We start from the raw sequence: 20,688 nt of genomic DNA, 5'->3' as shown, positions 1-20,688 counted from the left end.
CAGCAAACCCCCTCCACCGCCGCCCCCCCAGGCAGGCCAAACCGATTTTCTCCCTTTCCAGTGCACAGGATGATTGCAGGGGATGGGTGCTCTGTTTAGGAAAGATTCTTTTTCTATTATCAGTGCCCAGCCTCTTATGGGACCAAGAGTTCCCAGGGCAAGCTCAGGGCAACCCCTTGAAATAGTCTGCTCTTTCTTCCTCTTTTGCTGGCTTGTTCTGATTTTGTCCTTCAGATTTCTACTTAAGCATGGTTTCTTCAGGGAAGTGTCCCAGGCCCTTCGCCTGAGTTATGTCTCCTTGGCGTGCACTCCTATTATATCCCATGCTTTTCCTTAACAGCACTTAGCACACTGTAACTGTGTGTCCAGGGCCTGTCCTTCTTTGCTGAGCTAAGAGCTCCTTGAAGGCAGAGAAGCCCCTCAGCTTTCATCTCTGCTTTAGTTGTCCCATGGGTGAAATGGGGGAGAAATGCTACTTCTCTCATAGGGTGGCTGTTAAGATTAAATGCTATAATCCCCATAAATACTTACCACGGTGCCTGACACGTAGTAAGTACCGAGTGTCTATCGTTATTCCTGATAGGAATAGCAGTACTCTTAGTAGTAACACCAGCCGAAGCAGAAGTCCTAGTAGTAGTCCTAGGAGCAGCAATATCTGCAGTGTCTAGCTAAGTACCTGGTACATAGTTGCTCAGAGTGAAAGATAATAAGAGAACATTGAAGGGAAGGGAAGTGCCTACTACAGCATTAACATACTTTGTTCATTCGAGGTATGGTGGTTAAGGATATTTTCATTCATTCTTGTAGCACCAGCTATGTGCAAAGCACTGTGGAATGCAGAGCCAAAGGACTGGTCCTGTAGTAGGAGAGGTACAGGTTAGCCTGGGAGATGAGACCTGTCAGCCGATGACCAGACTGCACTGTAGACAGGGTTGTCTGTGATGAGGGGTGAAGCAAAGGACTGTGGCTGTTCGGAGAAGGGAGGACGTACCTGAAGGCGGGTAGTGGCCTCAGGAATGAGGAGGAGGGTGAGATAGGACAGGAATTTTAGAGGGTGTATGAAGAAGTGTTTGGGCCTGTTTGTTGGTGGTCTGGCAGGATTTCTCTGGGGAGAGAGGATTGCAGGTGAGTGGGCTGTGGCCTGGGGCTGGGGAAAGAGGGTAAAAGATAACCAGCGTCAGAGAGGTCTTTTCCCAACAGTGGAGTTAAAGCTATGGGCTTACATGGGACTGGAAAGGGTGGGAGACTAGAAAGAGTAGAGACCATGGGTACATTCTTGGGCAGTGGTCATATTTAGCAAGGAGGGAGAGTGTGTTCAAGAATTAGGAGGAAGAACCTTGAGCATTCAAGGCATAGAAATAAAAGGAGGGGGTTTCCAAGATGAGGAGCCATCTGTATTATAAGTCCTGGGAAGATCCAGATGGACTTGAAGAAAGAAAAGTACCAGAAAGTCACTGGTGAACTTTGAGAGAGGACATTCAAGTAGGTGCTGAGGCCTGGAACCCAGATTTTATGGCAAGGAATGATGGCAACTCTGGCAAGGAGAAACATGGGCAGTGAAGAAACTAACTCAAGAGAAAAGGAGAATTTTTTTTTTTAAGAGAGTGGGACAACTTGACAGTGTTTGTCAACTAAGGGAAAGAGTGAACTTACCATTATGAATCAGACTATTCAGATAATTCATGTATCTCATTCTGTAGCCACTTGGGCTGAACAGGAAAGATAATCTTGTTTTCTGATGTGAAGCTTAGAGATTTAGGTGATGCTTTTCTCCAGTTGAGAGAGCCTCTACTTCTAGGAAACGATTCCATGCCTCTAGATGAAGATCTGCAAGTCCCATGACTGGGAAGCATGTAAACATTGCTTGTCCTGACTTAGGAAGCTGTGTGTCAGCTCGCTGGAGATACACCACCTGTGTTAGGCTGCTAAGGAGGAAACTCATACATTTGCTTTTCCCTGGGTGTGTGGAATTATCTGGGAGATGCCCGATCCTGCTTGGGAAAGGGATGCTGTCTTGAGTCTGCAGTGTTTGTAGGATAGCAGGTGCTGGGGACCCACCCCTGTGACCCACTCCACTTTGCCTTCCTGCCCCTTGAGTTTCAGGTTGAGAAAGGATGTGAAGTAGTGGGCTTCCTGCTCCTGTGACAAAGCCAATCAGGAAACCCTAAGCCCCCTGATAGATGCCCACTCTGGGGGGTCAAATGCCAGGGCTGTGCCTGGTACAATAGGAGCCTAAGAAACTGTTTTCAATGGATGAAGATCCATAGGTCACACAGTGATGAGGATATAATTGTCACTGTGATTTCTTTCATTAACACGGTAACTTCTCTCTTAAAGTGCTCTCACGTCTGTTGTCCCATGTACTGTGCTGGTTCAGCCTGAGCGCACGCCTGCTTTAAACCTAAGCAAATCTGTTCTCCCTTCATCCTGTCCTGTCTTGTGTGTGGTGGAGGGGGTGCCTACCTTTCTTGGTCCTTCTGAGTTCAGTAGAAGGAACCAGGAGGCAGCTAGGTTTAGAGAAGAGATGAAAGAGAAGGGCGAGAAAGACTGTGGTAGGGAAGAAGGACTGGTTCTTGCTCAGTGTGGCTCTGGGCTCAGAACTAGGAAGCTGGAAGGCGGGTAGATGTCGGCTCAGTCTAAAGGAAGACATTTCTTCCCCAACTTACGGTTGATTTTCAGTTTTTTAATAGGGAAGTAATACTGCAATAAAAAGCAGAATATATATAAAATATATACCCTCCATTCCTTCCCACTTCCTATTCCACTCCCTACGGGTTACTTCTTGGAAGTTTATATTCATTTATTCAAAACATATTTCCTGAGGGTCTCCTGTGCCCTGGTCTCTGTTCTAGTTGCGGCCTAGAACAAAACAGTCTAAGACCCTGTCCTCATGGACAGGCAGACAGCATAGAAGAAAATAAATATAAAATATAATGTGCTGGGTGCCAGGGAGAAAAGTGAGACAGGATGAGGGAGAGCTCTGGGGCAGTCAGGCAGGGAAGGGCTTTTTAAGGTGGTGACTTTGCCTAGAGATTTGAGTGAAGTGAGGGGTGAACTGGCTTGTGCCCAATTCTCTCTTCCTCTCCCCTCCCCCTCTCTCTTTCACTCTTTCATTTTTTTTCTCCCAGAAATAGGACCATACCATACACACTATTCAGCAGCTTGGCTTTCTCGATTCATAATTTGATTTAGACTTTTTTCCGTGAGAGTGTGTAAAAACCCACTTTCATCCTTTTTAATGCTGCACATAATTCTGTATATACATGTATATACACACATGCACGTATATGTATGCACACATATATGTGCATATCTATGCATTTTAAAAGTAGGGTTCATCCTGTAGACCGTATTTTGTCACCACTCCAGGTGCAGAGCAGCACCCAAGACTCCCAGTTTGGGAATGACGACTGTGATGCAGTGATATGACCCCCTCCCCACCCCCCGCCCCTCCGAGACGGGAAACCTGTGGGGAGGCCATTTTTTATACTTTGCATAAAGTTTTATTTTTTATAAGTGTTTTATAAGTGAGCTTCAGCCCCTTCATTTTGCTTTCTCTTCATTCCTTCATTACCTCCTTTTATTCCTGTTCTGTCTTTCCTTCCACACTTCTGTTCTTCACATCTGCCTTTTCCGCTGGATCCCTTGGGGCCCAGCAGAGAAATGGTTCTCATTTATGCTCTGCTTCAATTCATCCCACTGCGCTCAAGGGCATTTTTATTTTAAGAGGATGAAGAAAGACAGTGCTTAAGTCAAAGGACCAATCTCATGTCTTGTGTGGCACTTGCTTGGGGGAGGTGGTTTGGTGTACGGAGTGGGATGGGAGTGAACCTTCTTTCCATCAGTAGTGCCTGATCAGAGGGTCAGCTTGGCTTCCTCTATCTCTCACCTTCCTATTTCCTTGGATCGTATTTCCCTCAGTACATTACATCATTCTTTAAGTCATTTGATCAATCAATCATCAATCAATATTTGAGCTTCTCCATTCTATTTCAGTCCTTACATTACTCATTAGGTAAATAAAATTTACAGTTTCTTCCTTTATGAAGCATACAGATTAGTGGGGGAGCACAGTGAGAGGAGAAAAAGAGTAATAAAACAAACATTGATATAAGAATATAATTTGCATTGCGTTACATGTCCTGAAAGGAAAAACCAGGAGGAGCCTGAAGGGGGTCAGGGCCAGCCTCTCTGGAGAGGGAGCGTACAGGCTGAAGCCTGAACAGCGAGTAGAGGCTGCCTAAACAAGGAGGGGCTGGAGGAGGAACAGACCAGGCCAGGAGGCCTGCCCAGGCCTAAGCCTGAGGTCAGACTGAGTGAGGCATATCAGAGAGACTGAAATTGGCCAGTGAGGTTGGAGCTTGGCAGCTCAGAGGAGAGTGACAGGAGGCTGGACGGTGGTCTGGCATCATGGCATGCCATAGAGCTGTTCTGAGTGCTGGGGGAAGCCAGTAATAGGTCTTGGACTGTGAAGTGACACAGTCCCATTAACATTTTGAAAAGAGCCCTCTGGCTGTTCTAGGAAGTAAAGTGTGGAGGCAGCAAGGCTAGATGGGAGGCCACTGCAGAAGTCCAAGTGAAGAATGAAAGTGACGTGGATGAGGGTGATGGTAGTGAGGAGAGAGAGAAGGAGGCATGACATGGAGATTCTACTCTGAAGTTGCCATCATGCCAGGTGGAAGAGCCCCTGGAGGGCACGAGTCTGGACAGGACCCGGTGAGGGATCTACCATCAGCAACTTGGTTGCCCACTCACTGTCTGCGGAAGAGAAAGAGGGGGGGATGGAAAATGAGGAGGAGAAATAGGCCTTCCCACCTACCGGTTTTCTCCCTGGGTAAAGACAACATGGGATCTGTTGATAGGCAGCTGTTGGAGGCCTGCTGCTTCTGTGGAACACGGGGCAGCTTTGCTCAGGTTCAGAGGAAGAGGAGGTCAGAGGAGGCAGGAGCAGGAGGTGATAATGATGCTGCCCTCCATGGAGCACTTAGTAGGACCAGTCGCAGAGCCCAGCTTTATACCCTGATTGCACTGAATCTGTGCCCTGACACTTCGAGGTGGGCACCACAGTTGTCCCATTGCACAGATGAGGAAACTAAGATTCTGTGGGGTAGAGTACCTCGCTTCAGGTGGCACAGGGAGCTCTGTCTGATTCTGGAGCCAGTGAGTTCTTAACCACCAGGCTCTTCTGGCAAGCCCTTGAAATGTAGGCGTAGGGGATCAGAGTTAAGGGATGATGGAGTTTAATTTTTTAACTATCATTTTTTTTACAAACATTCCAAACACTCTACTTCTCATTCCCTTGTTTCCACATCTCTCTCTTGGGTATTGGGATACTTTGGGCTTTCTAACCCCATAGTCCTGGTATATTAGAATGTAGGCCTAAAAGGAAATAGTTCCCTTTGAATCAGAAAGGAAAAGGTGGATGAAGTGACCTTCAGCTGGGGCTTTAACAAAGGAGATACAGTTCTTATGATTGATTGCTTTCCGAAGATATGAGAGACAAAGAGAATTAACACCAAATTTGGAAGCTGATTCTCTTCTCAGAGATATAGTTAGGAAAGAGACTTCCCAACTTTGGTGAAAGACTCTCTATCCAGGAGTATATTTCTGGGTCCTGAAAATGAAGTTCAATGTTTGGTTCTCTCCATCAGCTTTCTAAATTTAGGCCCTATGATTCACTAAGTAAAATGTATGTGTGTGTGTGTGTGTGTGTGTGTGTGTGTGTATATACACACGCCTGTGTAAGAAAGAGGGAGAAAAGTGCATATTTTATTTATGGCACGTAAATAAAATTGCCTCCTTGACTGATCAAACATGTGTTTTATAGTGTGCCCCTGGGTGTAGACTGACCAGTGCACATATATTTTATCTGCACACAAGTCTCAGATGGATAGTTTTCCATTGACCATGGGTAATTTTTAAAAACCTCAATTCCGCCCCCCCCCCCAGAAGCATCCCACTTTTACAGAAATGGACAGTCTTTTCCTCACAGCTAGGGTGGGATTTTGATAGTGGGTGCTTTTCTAGCCCATGGCTGTTTTTTCTCTAACCTAATTAAGAGCATCCACTGTCAGGGCTGTGCTAGCCTTTGGATCAACTGTCCATAATGCATCCAGAAAACTTAAATGGTGGCCAGCACAGGACACAGAAGCCAGACAACATGTGGATCTCCACTTTCTTTTATCTTGCCTCTTCTTCTTCATTATTATGTTGTACTTTTATTCTCATGAAGATGGTTCAAAAGCAAACAGTTACAGCTTTAGGATTTTGGGCAGGCTGGGGTTGAAGGAAAGAGATTTCTCCCTTGAAAGAGAAAGGAGAAGAAAAAAAATCCATTTAATACAGAATTACTGGAGGGGGAGAAATCACTCATACCTCATTATTGACGCGTTCCACACAATTAGTGTGATCTTGAGGGAAGAACGTTTGAGCCACCCACAACCCTGAATATTCTCATTGGGTAGATGTAATAATAATGCATTTCACAGTGAACTCTTCAATACTGCGGGCAGTGATGGGGAGACCCCATCTTAGGTCTGTCAGTCGTGGCTCCAGGAGAGTCCCTCTTCCTCCCTCCTTCTTTGTTCAGGGAGAGGTTAAGCCTGGCCATTAACCCATAGACGAACCACATAGAATTTTCTGTCCCAGGGATCCGTTGATTGCCAGGTATGGCTTTGTGGTAATTCTAGCATTTGCAACCCAGCAATTTGAACCTTCTGTCTGCCTAAATGATGATTTCACATTGTGATGGTTGTACTAAATCCTTTCCCTTTTGCTCCATAGCCGCTGTTGTGACAAGAAGAGCTGTGGCAACCGAAATGAGACTCCCTCAGATCCAGTGATAATTGACAGGTAGGGACCACTCTACTTTCACTGGATTCTTATTCCTCATTATAATGAAACACCTGCCTTGTGTTGCTCATGGGCGAGGGTGAGGAACGCACGTGGCCGAAATTTGCCTGTTGGTCATGACTAGTCTGCGCCGAGCTTTTGCGATCCCTGGGAAAACCAGTTGGAATGTTCTTTGGAGGCCCGTGTTCTTGGATTGCTTCGGTTTTCTGTCTGATTCATGCTCTTAAAAGAATATTTTTCTCTTTCCTGACTTTCTGTGGCTCAATCCTCATGCTGTGCCAGGAAGCTACAGAAATAAAATAATAATAGTTTGTGATTTATGAAATGTGGTTGGGTGCTTATAAATATTTAACTTTTATTTGAAAAATGTTTGAATCATTATCACTTTTAGCTACAGTAGTTCTGTTGGACGTAATCCATCTACATTTTAAGGTTTTATTTATGCATAAAAGCAGTTTTAAGGATATCTGTGAACCAAGACTTTCTAGTGTTATCTCCCGGCATTTGATGGTAGTTCATACTGTATTGTAAGTTGATTAATTTATCCTGCTTGTCTTAATTATTGTGTTTTTAAACAGATCCATATTACTAATCTGACATGACCAAGTAAATCACTGTAGAACAATAAATCTGTTTTAGTTGTTGGGTGCAATTTGGAGTCGGTGTGTGCACATATTATGGAAAGTCACATTCCAAATATTCATTTTACATTTTAATTATTGAAATTCATTGTATGGAAATATGTATGATAAACCATTTGTTACATAGCATTACTCATTGAGAGTTAAATGGCCTGGAAGGTTTATGGTTACTGTCAGTTGTCAGCTAGGGAAAGAGCTAACACCCTCCACTAGCTGGAAAAGAGTCTTGTAAATTAGACTGACGGATCCCTCATGGAGGAAATTAACAGCTGAACAAAAGTTCCTCTTTGGGTTTGGTAATGATGATTTTTACTGAAAAAAAAAAAAAAACCCACAAAACAAAACAAAATAAAAAACAAACCCTATCTATCTGTCTTTCCAATTTTTACCTTTTGGGGCTACTTTATTGTTTTTCGGTTAACTGAAAAACTGCTTCCTTGTAATTTATGTCAAAACATTGATTTGTTGATTTGGATTCATGTGATTCTCCAGGCTTCAAACCAATTTTTTGTTGCCCACTAGCTTTATAAAGCTTACGTTTCAATCAGGTATTTTAACTAAATATCTCTCTAATATTTACCCAAAACATACCCCTTTGCTTGATAACTGAGTCTTAATATACTTGATTCCAAGTTAATACACATTTTTCGTGTGAGGTGAGGTCGTATGCCGCCTGTAGGTTTGGAATAGCACGTTTATGTGCGAGAGCAGCCCTGCCATTCGTGTAATTCCTTTTTTCTGCAATGGAAGATAAATCTTCCGATGGAAAAGGTCAAAACTAAATATAACCTTTATGCTGTTTGTTTTATTTAAATCCATCTCTTCGAAATACCATTTGTTATTTTAAGCAAGTTTTTCCTAACGCTTCTGTTAAAAAGAAAGTGTTCTGATCAAAGGACCAGCCCAAACAGTCCCACAAACTTTGAAACTATAAGCATTCTGTTCTGCCGCACAGTTTCTTTTGGTGTAGATGATGACAAGCAACCGTACCTTGCCACCCGCAATGAGAACACTTCTTTTGCTTGTGAATGGGTTAAGCTTTTAAGTTCTTCATTTGGTTTTAAGCTGTGACTCTGATATAGAAGGTTGATATGACTGTGGTTTGAATAACATTTGATTTTGACCTGTTCTTGTGGGTTGCGATGGCATAAGAAACTTGACTCAGCAGCGCTGTAATTAGCCCGGCCCGTGTTTTTGAAACAGGATTGTGTTACCTGGATTGCATTAGTGTGGCTTCTATTGTTGCCGCCTAGCATCTGTCCCAGTAGGGTACTTAAAACCTTTTCTTGGCTGGGGTAGTTCAAACAATTTAGGCAAAATAAGTATGCACTTTATACTGTTGGTGGCTTGAGAGATATTACTCATGACATTTCTCCTTTTCATTTTTTCCCTTTTTGGTTTGACAAAGTAGAAAACAGTGTGTAGCCAATGTTGGTCTCTTAAGAGAGGAGTATTTTAAAACCGGCTGAAACCCAGTGGATCTGCAGAAGCCTCAACATGTTTATTTGCTGGCGATTGCCACTGTCTCCCATGAACTGTCTTTTCAAGCAGTGATGCCAGTTGATATGCAAAACCCCATTTAGCTATTTTTATTTGCATCTGAGTTTTCAGAATTTATTTGTCCTTGAGTCTGCCAAAGGTTTTAAAAGCTCCAGCCCTGTCTCTGCTGATATGTGAAACTTTCATTTTTAACAATGAGAGAAGAAAATAACAACAAGAAAAGAACTCACACGAGGAAGGGCAAAATAGAAAAGATTTTTCAATTCCATAAAATTGCTGCAAAGGAAAAAAAAATGATGGCAACCGTGTTTGAATTTCATAGTTTCCAATTTGATTCTATATTACCGATTGCATAATATCTGCGTTACGTGCTTAGGGTTTGATTTGCTTTCAGATTTATGGATGTGAATCTCTGCATATTTTGCAAAAATAGGTTATGGGACCTGCATTCAGTTGCAACAGTAACTGTTTTTACAAGATGCATACAATATGCAATTATGGAGCTGAAGGTACAGGCAATCACTGTGTTAGGATTTCGCATAGTTTTAGCACGAAGTCACCTTTCGGGCACCAATAATTTTTAGCTCCCTTTGCTTGTCCTTCGGATTTTGGAAGAACACTGCTATTTTTATCAGTCAAAAGACTTTTAGCAGTGGTTATTCAGGAAAACTATTTATAGGGTAGATAGAAGACGTTTTCTGGTCATACCGCAATAGTGCAGGCCAAGCTATTTCTGTGTTAAATTTTGGCTGTATTTTTTGCTGCCAGTGATTTGGGGACATCAGCGTGGCGTTGTCTATCAAAAAAATGGAATTAACAAAATCAGCAGTTGCATGTCGTGATTTAGAAAATGGGTTTCTACTTCCTTCTTTTATAATAGCATGCAATAGAGTAAGAAAAATATGACCCACATTCTTTTTACATTTGTGACAATTTGTCAAGTCCCTTCAAAAAAGTTTAGAGGAAGATTTCTGCAAATGTAGAAGGTGTGCATGTGGAGTTGACTGCCAGGTCATATTTTGGCCTGATGCCAAATGGCTTGATTAAGAATTATAAAGACCAGGATGTGCCCAACGATCCCAGTATTTGGGCTGCGTAGACATGCAAAAAGTCATATGTGTTATGTTTAATAACCGATGACCAGGAACTAATAACAGTAAATTTCATTATCATTGAGGTAAACGGCTATGTGTGGTAATTATTGTTAAAGTAAAAAGTAAAAACTGTCTTGCTGTTATTAAATTAAGGTGGAGATTGATTTAACATATTCACACAGTAACTCATATTTGAATTTAAAAGGTTTGCAATAAAATCCGTGTTTAGAAATTGAATAAATTGTAGTTTTATTACCACATTGGGTATCCTTGTGTCCTAACCTTTTTCCTTGGAGTTATCTTAGTTCAATAAATAAAACCTCATTAGACTATTCCCATTTCAACGAGTTTATTAAATTTTGCAGGAGTAATTAGCATAAGCTGTGCTAATTTTTCTGGAAGACTAATGAGGGAGGTTCTTAATTAGGTTTACTTTGTAAGAGTCAGAAAAGATGGTAATGACAAAAGTCACACAGGGTAGTCCGAATTGGGAACCCAGTTTTTCTAAATCTATAAAAAAAAATCTTCCCTTTTCTACATGGAAACTTCTTTATAAATACTTGAACTGAATATATGAAGTGTGCAGACTGTTATTCCGTATCTAGTTGGTTAGGGTTACCATCCGTTCTTGATTTGCTTCACAAAACTCTTTATTTTCCTATCCTTGATTCACTAAACTATCTTAGAGCAATGACATGGGTGAATACAGATGGTCTTACAAAAACATTTCTTTCTCTGAATTATACGAATTATACTAGAGGATTCCTTTCACACAGAGCCCTGAAGTTTCCGGTCAGATTAGTTGTGCTTATTTCCAGTAGGGCAGGATAGGGTATGGCTCAGTATTTGTTTGTTTGTTTGGTTTTTCAATTTAGGATCAGTGTGACTGATGAAATAGAACACTAAGTAAAGGGACAAAATAAGTTCCCAATTCTTCATGTCCTTGCACTGTGGATCCTGGGTAGTTAACACGGGGAATTTTTTCTTTTAATAGATAGAAATAATAAAGGGTGAAATTCTTCCTCAAATCATGCTTTCCCATCTCATGTGAATTTAGACATAGTCCTTTTGAGATATAACATGGCTTGAATAGCCTGCACATTTTGAGTTCCTCACAGCCCGTATGAGCATGGATTTTTAAAGCCTGTTGACTAATATACCTCTAAAAATTTTGCATTTGCTTATTAAAACTTTAACAGATTTGTCTTTCTTTTCCATTTATAAGATCCTTTACCTATGTTTGAGATGTAAGCTTGTGATACATTTTAAAAAATACATGAATTCTATGATGTGAAAAAGTTAGCTTGTTTAGAATCACTACTCTTTAGGTCACACTGACCCAAGGGTGTCCTAAAAAGAAAGGAAGAAAAAAAAACCTGTATTTGTCTTTTCCAGGATTGTCTAAGGATCTTCCACATCTAGATCACTTTCATTTAGGTAACACTAGTTGGATTTTCTTTATGATTATTGTCTGAAATAGAATGTTCAGGAGTGAAAATAGTATAATGCTTATTTTACCTGTTGAATTTACATGACATACAGCATATGAAAAGCTTGACCATGTCAAGGTTGTTCAGAGAAGAAATTTTTCTTAAGATCCCTTCTTCAACTGAGAGGTGTAAATGCTATGACTGAACTTTTTAGAAATGTCTAGTGTTGTCTTATCAACATCTAATTTCCTGATTAAATTGGCCCGATGTATTTATAGAAGATATACGTCCACCTGTAAAACAGGAAGACAATAGTAAAACTTTGGAATTACCATAGAGTGGGTATGTAATATGTATGTAATAAAGTCCTCAACTCTGTGAACATAATATATACTTTGTTGCAAATGAGGCTTTTCCTCAGAGTTTGATTTCACTGACCTTTCAACTCATTGTTTTGGCCTCTACCCAGTTTTTAGAAGGACAGACCACTGCACATAATCACAATGTAAGATACACAAACTGCTGTCTGGGGTGTGAACAACCAGAGGTGAAATTGCATTTCTTGGAGTTCTGATAAGCCTTTATACCATCTGATTTCCTAACCTTGAGTGCTCCGTTAAAATAAAAGGAGGAGGAATTCACCCTTTACAATTGCCCCAGGCAGGATAATTGCTGTCTTCTTGGTGGTATTGAGAGGTTTGCCTTTTTCCAGAAGTGAAAAGCCAGTGCTGACGTGGAACATTAATTTATGGTTGTTTATTAACCCTACTGTATTTAATACATTTGTTTTCTCAGTGGGAATTCCTATGTGATTATTAGCGATGAGGCTGATGTGAGAGCGTATCATTCTAAATTTTATCACATATCAAATAATACCATTCTGAATATGAGATGAGCCATGTACATTTGTGTGCAGTTTGCTACCATGATAAGAAAATAGCAAATACAATAAACTAATAGCAGTCTGTATTCCATTTGCTATCAGCTATTCCCAAATACACAGCCAGGATACATTAACATGCATTTCAAATATGCTGACAATATATCATAATGCAAAGTATTTTTACAGGGTATAATACTACTGCAGACATTGTATAATGAACAACAGTGGTTTTCCTGTAAAGGAAGTAATGGCAGCAACTTCCAAGAAATGTATTTAACGAAGCTTCAGAGAATCAACAGTGTTATGTGTGTAACTGGCCCGGGCATCTGCTCGTGGTGGGGGTTTTTAATCCCATATCTTCATAACTTTGCCTTTGTGACAGTTTTGGAAAAATACAGAAAAGCAGTACAAAGTCCCCTGTGTGTCATCTAGCAACTTTGCATAGTCAGTTTGTGATGAGGATATATTACTATATTAAATATGCTTTTACTTTTCTAAATGAATTTGCTTAGAATGGGAAAAAAAAAACCCCAAAACCCTCCCCAAGTGCAACTCTCCATTGATAAATTCCCCTCACTCCTCCCTACTGCGGGCACCTGACCAAACTCTGTAAGAAGAGTTGACCAGATTTTAAAAACTCCATTTAGAGTTTTCCTTCATATAAAGAGATGGTATTTTGGTCATTTTAATTGGCATGAGGCATTATCTGAAATAGACTGCTAATTCCTCATTCTCTCCTCTCCCCCGTTCTAGCTTTCCTTTTACAAACTGGGTAACTCTACCCTGTTCTGGACAATATAAAATTGACCTAAATACTCCAATTGCAAGCAATGAAATATGGTGAACAGTACACGTTTGTTTTTGGTTGCTCATTGGCTTTAAAGGTGTGGGTAGATGAAGATAAATCTCCCTTACAAACTCTCCAGTTACAAGCCTTTGTCCAGAAGCAAATGAAGGTTTTAACGTTACAGTACTTATTGTAATAGAATTTTAATTGCCTTAATCCTGCTAAAGTGTGAAGCTGAGTGTGTGTGTGTGTGTGTGTGTATGTATGTATGTGTGTGCATGTTCTTCACGAGGAGGGGAATCAAGCTGGAAAAAAAAATCTGCATATTTTTCAATGGGGGATGGGGGTCACATATGGTAAATGATGCAAACTTAATGAACCTGATCTGGGGGAAAAGAATGCCACTGGCATTTCATCCATGTAATATATACTCCACTTTCAGTGGGAACAGAGTGGTCTTCGCTGTGCTTTGGGGATTTTTATTTTTGAAGGTGAAGTGCTTCGTTTCAGTTCCAAACTTGCCTGCAAACCCTACTTGGAAAGACTTAACTAGACAAGCTGGCAAATTAGATAGCTTGATCCCACACAATAACCTCCAAAATGGCACTCGGTAACTATACCATCCCGCTAACTGTTTGAGGCACAATAGTTTTGTAATGTAATATAAAGTAATAGTGTTATAGCCAACACATCTTTAATAAGATATTGTTCGTGCCTTTGCCATATGCTACAGAGCAGCCTCTCACTCGGTGGGCCTTTTGATTCCTCTCAATAAGATTATTTCAAATACTCTAATCCTGAATCATTGACATGAATACAAAAGCCTAGTGACATCTAATAGATGCCTCTTAGCTTTGCTTTTCCTCTTGTTCCTTTCCTTTTTCTTCTCTTTTTACCTGACAAAAAGCTTATAGACACTTGGGCTCTGTCTCTCAGTAGCAGCATGGGGGGCTCCTCGTGAAGTATAAAGGAGGAAAAAGGACTGACAGAGCCCCGATAAGCTACAGAGTGAAGGACCATAGATTAAAAGTAAATGCCAGTAAATCCTACCCTGTACACTTACTTGTTCTTTTATTGTTTTCTTTAACACTTTCAGTGCCAGGGCAGAGAAAAAAGAGAAAATAATAATCAAATTGCACATTGCATTTTTAACCTGGACATGGTTGCTATACATATCGTAGAGGGTTTTGGCAAGATTCTAAGATTTTGGTTCATGGAAAGTTTGTAGTGGTTTAGAAAAAATGCCCTTTTAATCAATATCAAGAATCCCTCAAGAACTTTTTGCTCATTTGCTGCTCGATTGACCAAATATTGATCCAATGTGTGTGGGGAGGTGGGTGGGTAGACCAGAAGAGCCTTGTGTAGGGTGTGAACACTCAAGACGTGGCATTTCAGGATTGAAGTATATTTTTCTTGTCTTTCTTAATCAGTGAATTAGAAATTAGCAAAAGGAAATGTTAGGATATTTTGTTTCATGATATATTAGCTGCTCCTTTCTCGTATGGCCTAGGATCCTGTTAGTGCCCTGAGTACTCTGCCCGCACTGGACGGCGCTCTCCTCTCAGCTGACGACTTTCTGAATGGTCAGAGGTTGTTTTCTCCTCCATCTTTCCAGAGCAACCATGATCTGACTAACGCTTTTTTTTCTTTTCACTTTATCTGAATATCAGACAGTCATGCTATTTGCAACGTATTTATTATTGTTCAATAGAACAATAGTTTTCTCCTACTTTTAATATGCTTCCTTTTTATTGGTATTGTGATCTTAGTAGTGTCTTAAAACACCATTCTTAGTAGTCTTGGATGCAATGGTGAAGTTTCCTCACAAAATGGAAAGTTAGTTTGAAGAACCTTGGTCCTGCATCAGGTCTGGTTTCTCTCACACCCACATCTACACACATATCTATGCGTGCACACACACACACACACACAATCTTTACAAAGACAAAAACAAAGATGAAAAATGAGAAGTCTCTTTTGTATTTATTAGAAAGATCTTTAGAAAAGAAAGTTGGTTATCTTTTTTTTTTTTATTAAAGATTTTATTTATTCATTTGAGACAGAGAGATTCACAGAGAGAGAGAGCATGAGCAGGGAGAGAGGCAGAGGGAGAGGGAGAAGCAGGCTCCCTGCTGAGTCAGGAGCCCGATGCAGGGCTTGATCCCAGGACCCTGGGATCATGACCTGAGCCGAAGGCAGACGCTTAACCATCTGAGCCACCCAGGCGCCCCAAAAGTTGGTTATCTTTGAAACTATTATAGACAATGTTGCAAACCCATGTTTCTCTATACAATCTCGGTGTTTTCTTAAAACCAGATTATAAACTCAGATGAATGGTGTACATCTCAAAATATCTTTAAAAAATTGAGTCCTTCTTTCTGTGGCTGTAGGAGTGGGACTGTCCTATTCTGGCTGTTCCTAGGGTCTCTTAGAGACCAGCATCTGAATCTGGGCTTATGAGCACCATAACACAAAACAAATAAAATACTTGACCATTAAGAGTGTCATAGTTGCTTACATCTGAACTGTACTTGAAAGCTTTAGAGATATTTATGGTATAATATTTCAGAGAATTCTCTTCACACACAATGTGAGGGCACAAATTAACTCCATTTTACAGTGGGTAAACTGAGGCACACAGCCCAAGGAACTTTATTAGTGACAAAGCGAGTGATTAGAAATCCCATCTCTTAGCTCTCAGCCTGATTTTTTTTCCATCCTCAATTGCCCAGTAAAAAAAAAAAAAATACTGTTTTTAGCATTTCATGTAGTCTCACTTATTTTTCTTGGTATCCATAATTCATCCTTGGTCCAATGTATTAATCTAAACCTTTGTATCTAAACAATTTTTCTTAGGAGATTTGGCACTTAACTTTTGGGACTGAACATAATAATAATATGACATGTAAATTGTTGAACCCTTTGCTGGGACAATATTTGAGTTCTCATGTCCTCATCTATTTTGATGAGTAAACCATTGTGTGTTTCACTGGGAAAACACAGGCACTAATCCAAAGAGAAATCTGGGACAGGGCAGAGTATGATGGAAAAGGCATTGATTTAGGAGTCCGTTAGCTGAGGATCAGATCCCCTCACTGTTACTTACCAATACCTGAGTCTCCGGGGGTTCAGCTTTCCCATTTTTAGTATATATTTTTTTATTATTTTTTTTATTATGTTATATTAATCACCATACATTACATCATTAGTTTTTGATGTAGTGTTCCATGATTCATTGTTTGCGTATAACACTCAGTGCTCCATGCAGAACGTGCCCTCTTTAATACCCACCACCAGGCTAACCCATCCTCCCACCCCCCTCCCCTCTAGAACCCTCAGTTTGTTTTTCAGAGTCCATAGTCTCTCATGGTTCGTCTCCCCCTCCAATTCCCCCCCCTTCATTCTTCCCCTCCTGCTATCTTCTTCTTCTTCTTTTTTTAAACATATAATGTATTATTTGCTTCAGAGGTGCAGATCTGTGATTCAACAGTCTTGCACAATTCAGAGCACTCACCATAGCACATACCCTCCCCAATGTCTATCACCCAGCCGCCCCATCCCTCCCACCCCCCACCACTTCAGCAAACACTCAGTTTGTTTCCTGAGATTAAGAATTCCTCATATCAGTGAGGTCATATGATACATGTCTTTCTTTGATTGACTTATTTCATTCAGCATAATACCCTCCAGTTCCATCCATGTCCAGCTTTCCCATCTTTAAAATGGGGAAAAGTCATTTCAGTTTTGAAGATCTGTGAGGGTTAATATATCTAGCACAGGATGCGGTACATATTAGGTGCCTGAAGTCATATCGGGTGCTTGCAATTTGAACATAATATATTCTGTGTGCATTGTTATTCTTAATGTGATGATTGCTATGGGACTTTCTTCTAAGCAGAGTTGCCTTACTGAAGTTTATCATGATAACTAAGTCCCCTTGGAGGAGGATTTATTCATTCATCTTTTTTTCTTTCCACAAATATTTATTGAGCCTGTACTCTATGCCAGTCACTGCTTTCAGGGTTGGGGATAAAACAGTGAATAAGACACACATTGTTCCTGCCCTCATGGAGCTTACAGTGCCTCCGAGTTGAAAAAAAAACCAAACCCAATAATTTGGAGTATTAATGGTAAGCAAAGAATAAATGGATTTTTTTAAAAAATAGAAGACTGCTATTTTAGATGGGGATCATGATCAGAGGAAAAGTATTCCTGCGTTAAAGTTGCCTTTTAGCTTTTACTCCGTGGTATTGAACTTGGGCAAACTCTGGGGCTTTATTGCAGCCTACAGGCAGTCTACACACTGGTTAAGACTTCAGGCTGTGGAGTCAGAGCACCTCGGATCAAATCCCAGCTCTGCCACTGTTGACCCTGGGGCTGTGGGCAGATCATTGAACTTTCCGAAGCCTCAGTTTCTTCATTTGTAAGACCAGGGTGAGAATAGTAGTTCTTCCTTCATAAGGTCGTGGTGAGGAATAAGTAGATAATACACAGAGGGTACTTCGCACAATACCTGGCACATATATCATATTCAAAGAAGATAGATGTTATTTTTAAAATAAGGGCTGCAATGAAGAGCTCTCTAAGATCTTTCCATCTCTGAAATTCTAATTTTAGTTCCCTCTGGTATTGCTGAGGCAGGTGAACTCTTTAGGAGGTAGACGGTAAGCCCCAGAGGGCAGTGATATGCATGTGCTGGTCACTGCTATATCCCCAGCACTCAGCTCAGAACCTCACTGCTATGTAGTAAGTGCTTGGGGTATGTTTTTGTGAAATGAAAGAAAGGATGAAAGGAGCTACAAATGCAGTTGTTGAAGCTGGTGGTCTCATCTCTCTGCATAAAGACAGGCTTGTTATAACTACACAATAAAGTGAAAATGCACTGCCATTAAAGAATGATGAGAAACAGAAAATGTAAGATAAAATATTAAATTTGTTACACTTAAAAATGTTAATCTTCGCACGATTACCATGCAAATCCCCTCACTGCCTAACTATTTAATTGATCAAGTAAATCACAGAGCAGACAAGTAAGTGAAAAACCCTGCTGTTGACATTCTCACAAAGCACATTTTCAAGAATATATTCTGTTAACTACTATGTCTATTACACACGGTAACATGAATTTAAAACACACACACATACACAGGGCATCCTTTGCAAACAAGCAGATTTCAGAGAGTTTGGGAGAAAGCTTTATTTTTGTAGGGTAACTTTTGTGATTCCCATTATTATATCAAACGTGAAGCCAGTATTCGGGTAACATGTTTTGGCAGAGTCTTTTTTTTTATATAATGTTACATGACTTAAGAATTCACCCTTTTTTCTTTCAGGCAGGTATAATTGACATGTTACTCTAGTGATTGAAGGGTTAATGAATTCTCTCTCCAACACCCCCCCCACTCTCTCTTCCTCTCTCTCCCTCCCCCAACCCCCTTGTCCCCCCACCTCAATCCCATCATGTGCCTGGTTGACTCTGAAAGAAGGGGCTTGAAGTTGCCCACAGGGCATCCCTTTTCCCAGCCTTCTGCAAGGCCACCTGGGCAGACGGGAGCTTGCCTCCTGTCCTTAGGACACAAAATCCAATCAGGCAGCGCGTCTGCTGGGCTCTCTGACCTGCTAGCTGGCAAGAGGGAGGGGAAGCAGAGACCACTCACAGTTGATAGGCTGCATCACTGTGGCTTTAGGGGGCTCCTGCGTCTACTGGAGGAAGGAAGTTCTCCCCTGTTTCCAAGATAAGGTGCCATTTGTGAGAGCAATGTGCTGAACTAATCAGGTTAATTGAGAGGCCCTGGATAGTCCTCATTGAGCCCATCTCTCCTTCCTGTTAAAGGCAGATAGTGCAGACAGATGACACGTACTTTAGTTTTTCCCCCAAAGCCCATGAAATCTGCAGGCGTGCAGGGACTGTAGGCTCAGCTAAATGTCATTTGGGCCATTTAAGCATGGGTTCTTATGGAACACCATGGCTTTATACCAAACCAAACAAAACAAAAACAGAAACCAAGCTTTCCTCGAGATTGAGAGGCATGCCTTCAAATGTCTGATTTTTTCTTCTTCCTCTTCTTTTTTCATGTTAAAACAATCTCAGATCAACCCAGGATAGCTGTTGAAGAATCCAGATGGATTCCTCTCTGGCTATTTTATTTAAGATTGAAAATTAAAAAAAAAAAATCTCCTTGTGATGCGTCATCAGCGATAGGGAGTTTCTCGGGCTGTGTTTCGATTCTTCTGTGTCCAAGCCGGACTCTGGGGGCTGTGGCCCTGACTAATGGCATCTCGGGCCTCCCTCTGGAGCAACCGAATGGAGAAGAAAATAGAGCTGGCTTCACCTGAATTCCGTGAAGGGCGGGGGCTCCATCTCCCTCTTCTGCACTCCAGATGATTTGTCATAGTTTAATTTCAAACACTATCATTGACTATTCTTTCTTTCGACCCACCTCTCCCCCCCCTTTTCTTTTCATGGAAGTTCCAGGAATGACTTTAATTATCTCCACAATCAAATTCTCATTGCTGCCTCTGTGAAAGTGTGTAGTCATAGATGGCAGGGATTATTTTCTTTAGCACTTGGGGATAGAGAAACCGGTTGTTTCAAAATGAGAACCAGCTGGTTCCACAGAGCCCTATTTAATGGGGAGCCACTTTGTACACAAACCTTCGCTCAGGTCGGTCATTACGCCAAGCCCCAAATCAGCAATGTTTGGTCTATCAGCCTTTATTAAATGTCGAGTGAGGAGTGATTCTGCTGATACGATAATAATAATAATAATTAAAAAAAACACACCCTGCATCTTTAATTTTGCTTCTGCTGAACACTTGGATTTAGAAGAAGCCTATCTCAAACTTCTTCCTATGGTAATTATATTGTAGATCTAGTTTACCACTGCTCTCTCATAGATGGCTGGTGTGTGTGCGCCTGCATGCGCGCACGCCTGTGCGCACACGTGCATGTCTGTGGTTTTAACCCTCTCTAAATCTAGAAAATAAAATTAAGCTTATCTTTCAACATAATCTTTTATCTGACAAGTACAGTAGATAGATGAAAGGTAGATAGCCAAATTGTGGGTCCCATTAATAGAACCGATTGGAGGGCAGAGATAACTGCTATTATCAAACATCTTTTATGCCATCCTGTAAAATAGGAATGAGGTGATATACCATATATATTTTGCTGACTTTCTCACTTGTAGAAATTGGTTTGTTGTCATTCCATGTTAATCTCTAGCAGCACCAAATTCAATTTGAAATGAAGAAAGTATTTTCACTAGTTGACCGTACAAAATACTTTTGAAGCATGCAAAGAAGGAAAGAAAGCACAAAAGACATAGAATCACGGTAGATGGTCAGTTATGAGAATGATTTGTTTTTAGAACTTGGGTTGCATTTTTCTAAGATAAACTAATTTTGGGGCTACAGCATTTATTAAGTCAGGATTTGAAGGATTAAAAAAAAGAGTGGCTTCATAAAGATTTTTTTAAAAATCTAAAAAAATTTTGTCTTA

At 40.8% G+C, this 20,688-nt stretch overlaps 1 protein-coding gene across 4 annotated transcripts in view; it reads left to right on the top strand.

Moving 5' to 3' along the window:
- The window catches only part of EBF1 (EBF transcription factor 1), a 397,322-nt gene that overhangs the window by 18,160 nt on the left and 358,474 nt on the right, over positions 1–20,688 (top strand). For all 4 annotated transcript variants that reach the window (XM_035013358.1, XM_035013349.1, XM_035013339.1 and 1 more), the window contains exon 6: positions 6,784–6,852. In XM_035013358.1, the coding sequence (XP_034869249.1) occupies positions 6,784–6,852 (69 nt within the window). The remainder of the gene's footprint in view (positions 1–6,783; positions 6,853–20,688) is intronic.

This window comes from Mirounga leonina, unplaced genomic scaffold (assembly GCF_011800145.1).
Source record: "Mirounga leonina isolate KUSES-001 unplaced genomic scaffold, KU_Mleo_1.0 Mir_104, whole genome shotgun sequence".
Classification (NCBI taxonomy): Eukaryota; Metazoa; Chordata; class Mammalia; order Carnivora; family Phocidae; genus Mirounga; species Mirounga leonina.
This window is presented reverse-complemented; position numbering and strand designations above follow the sequence as displayed.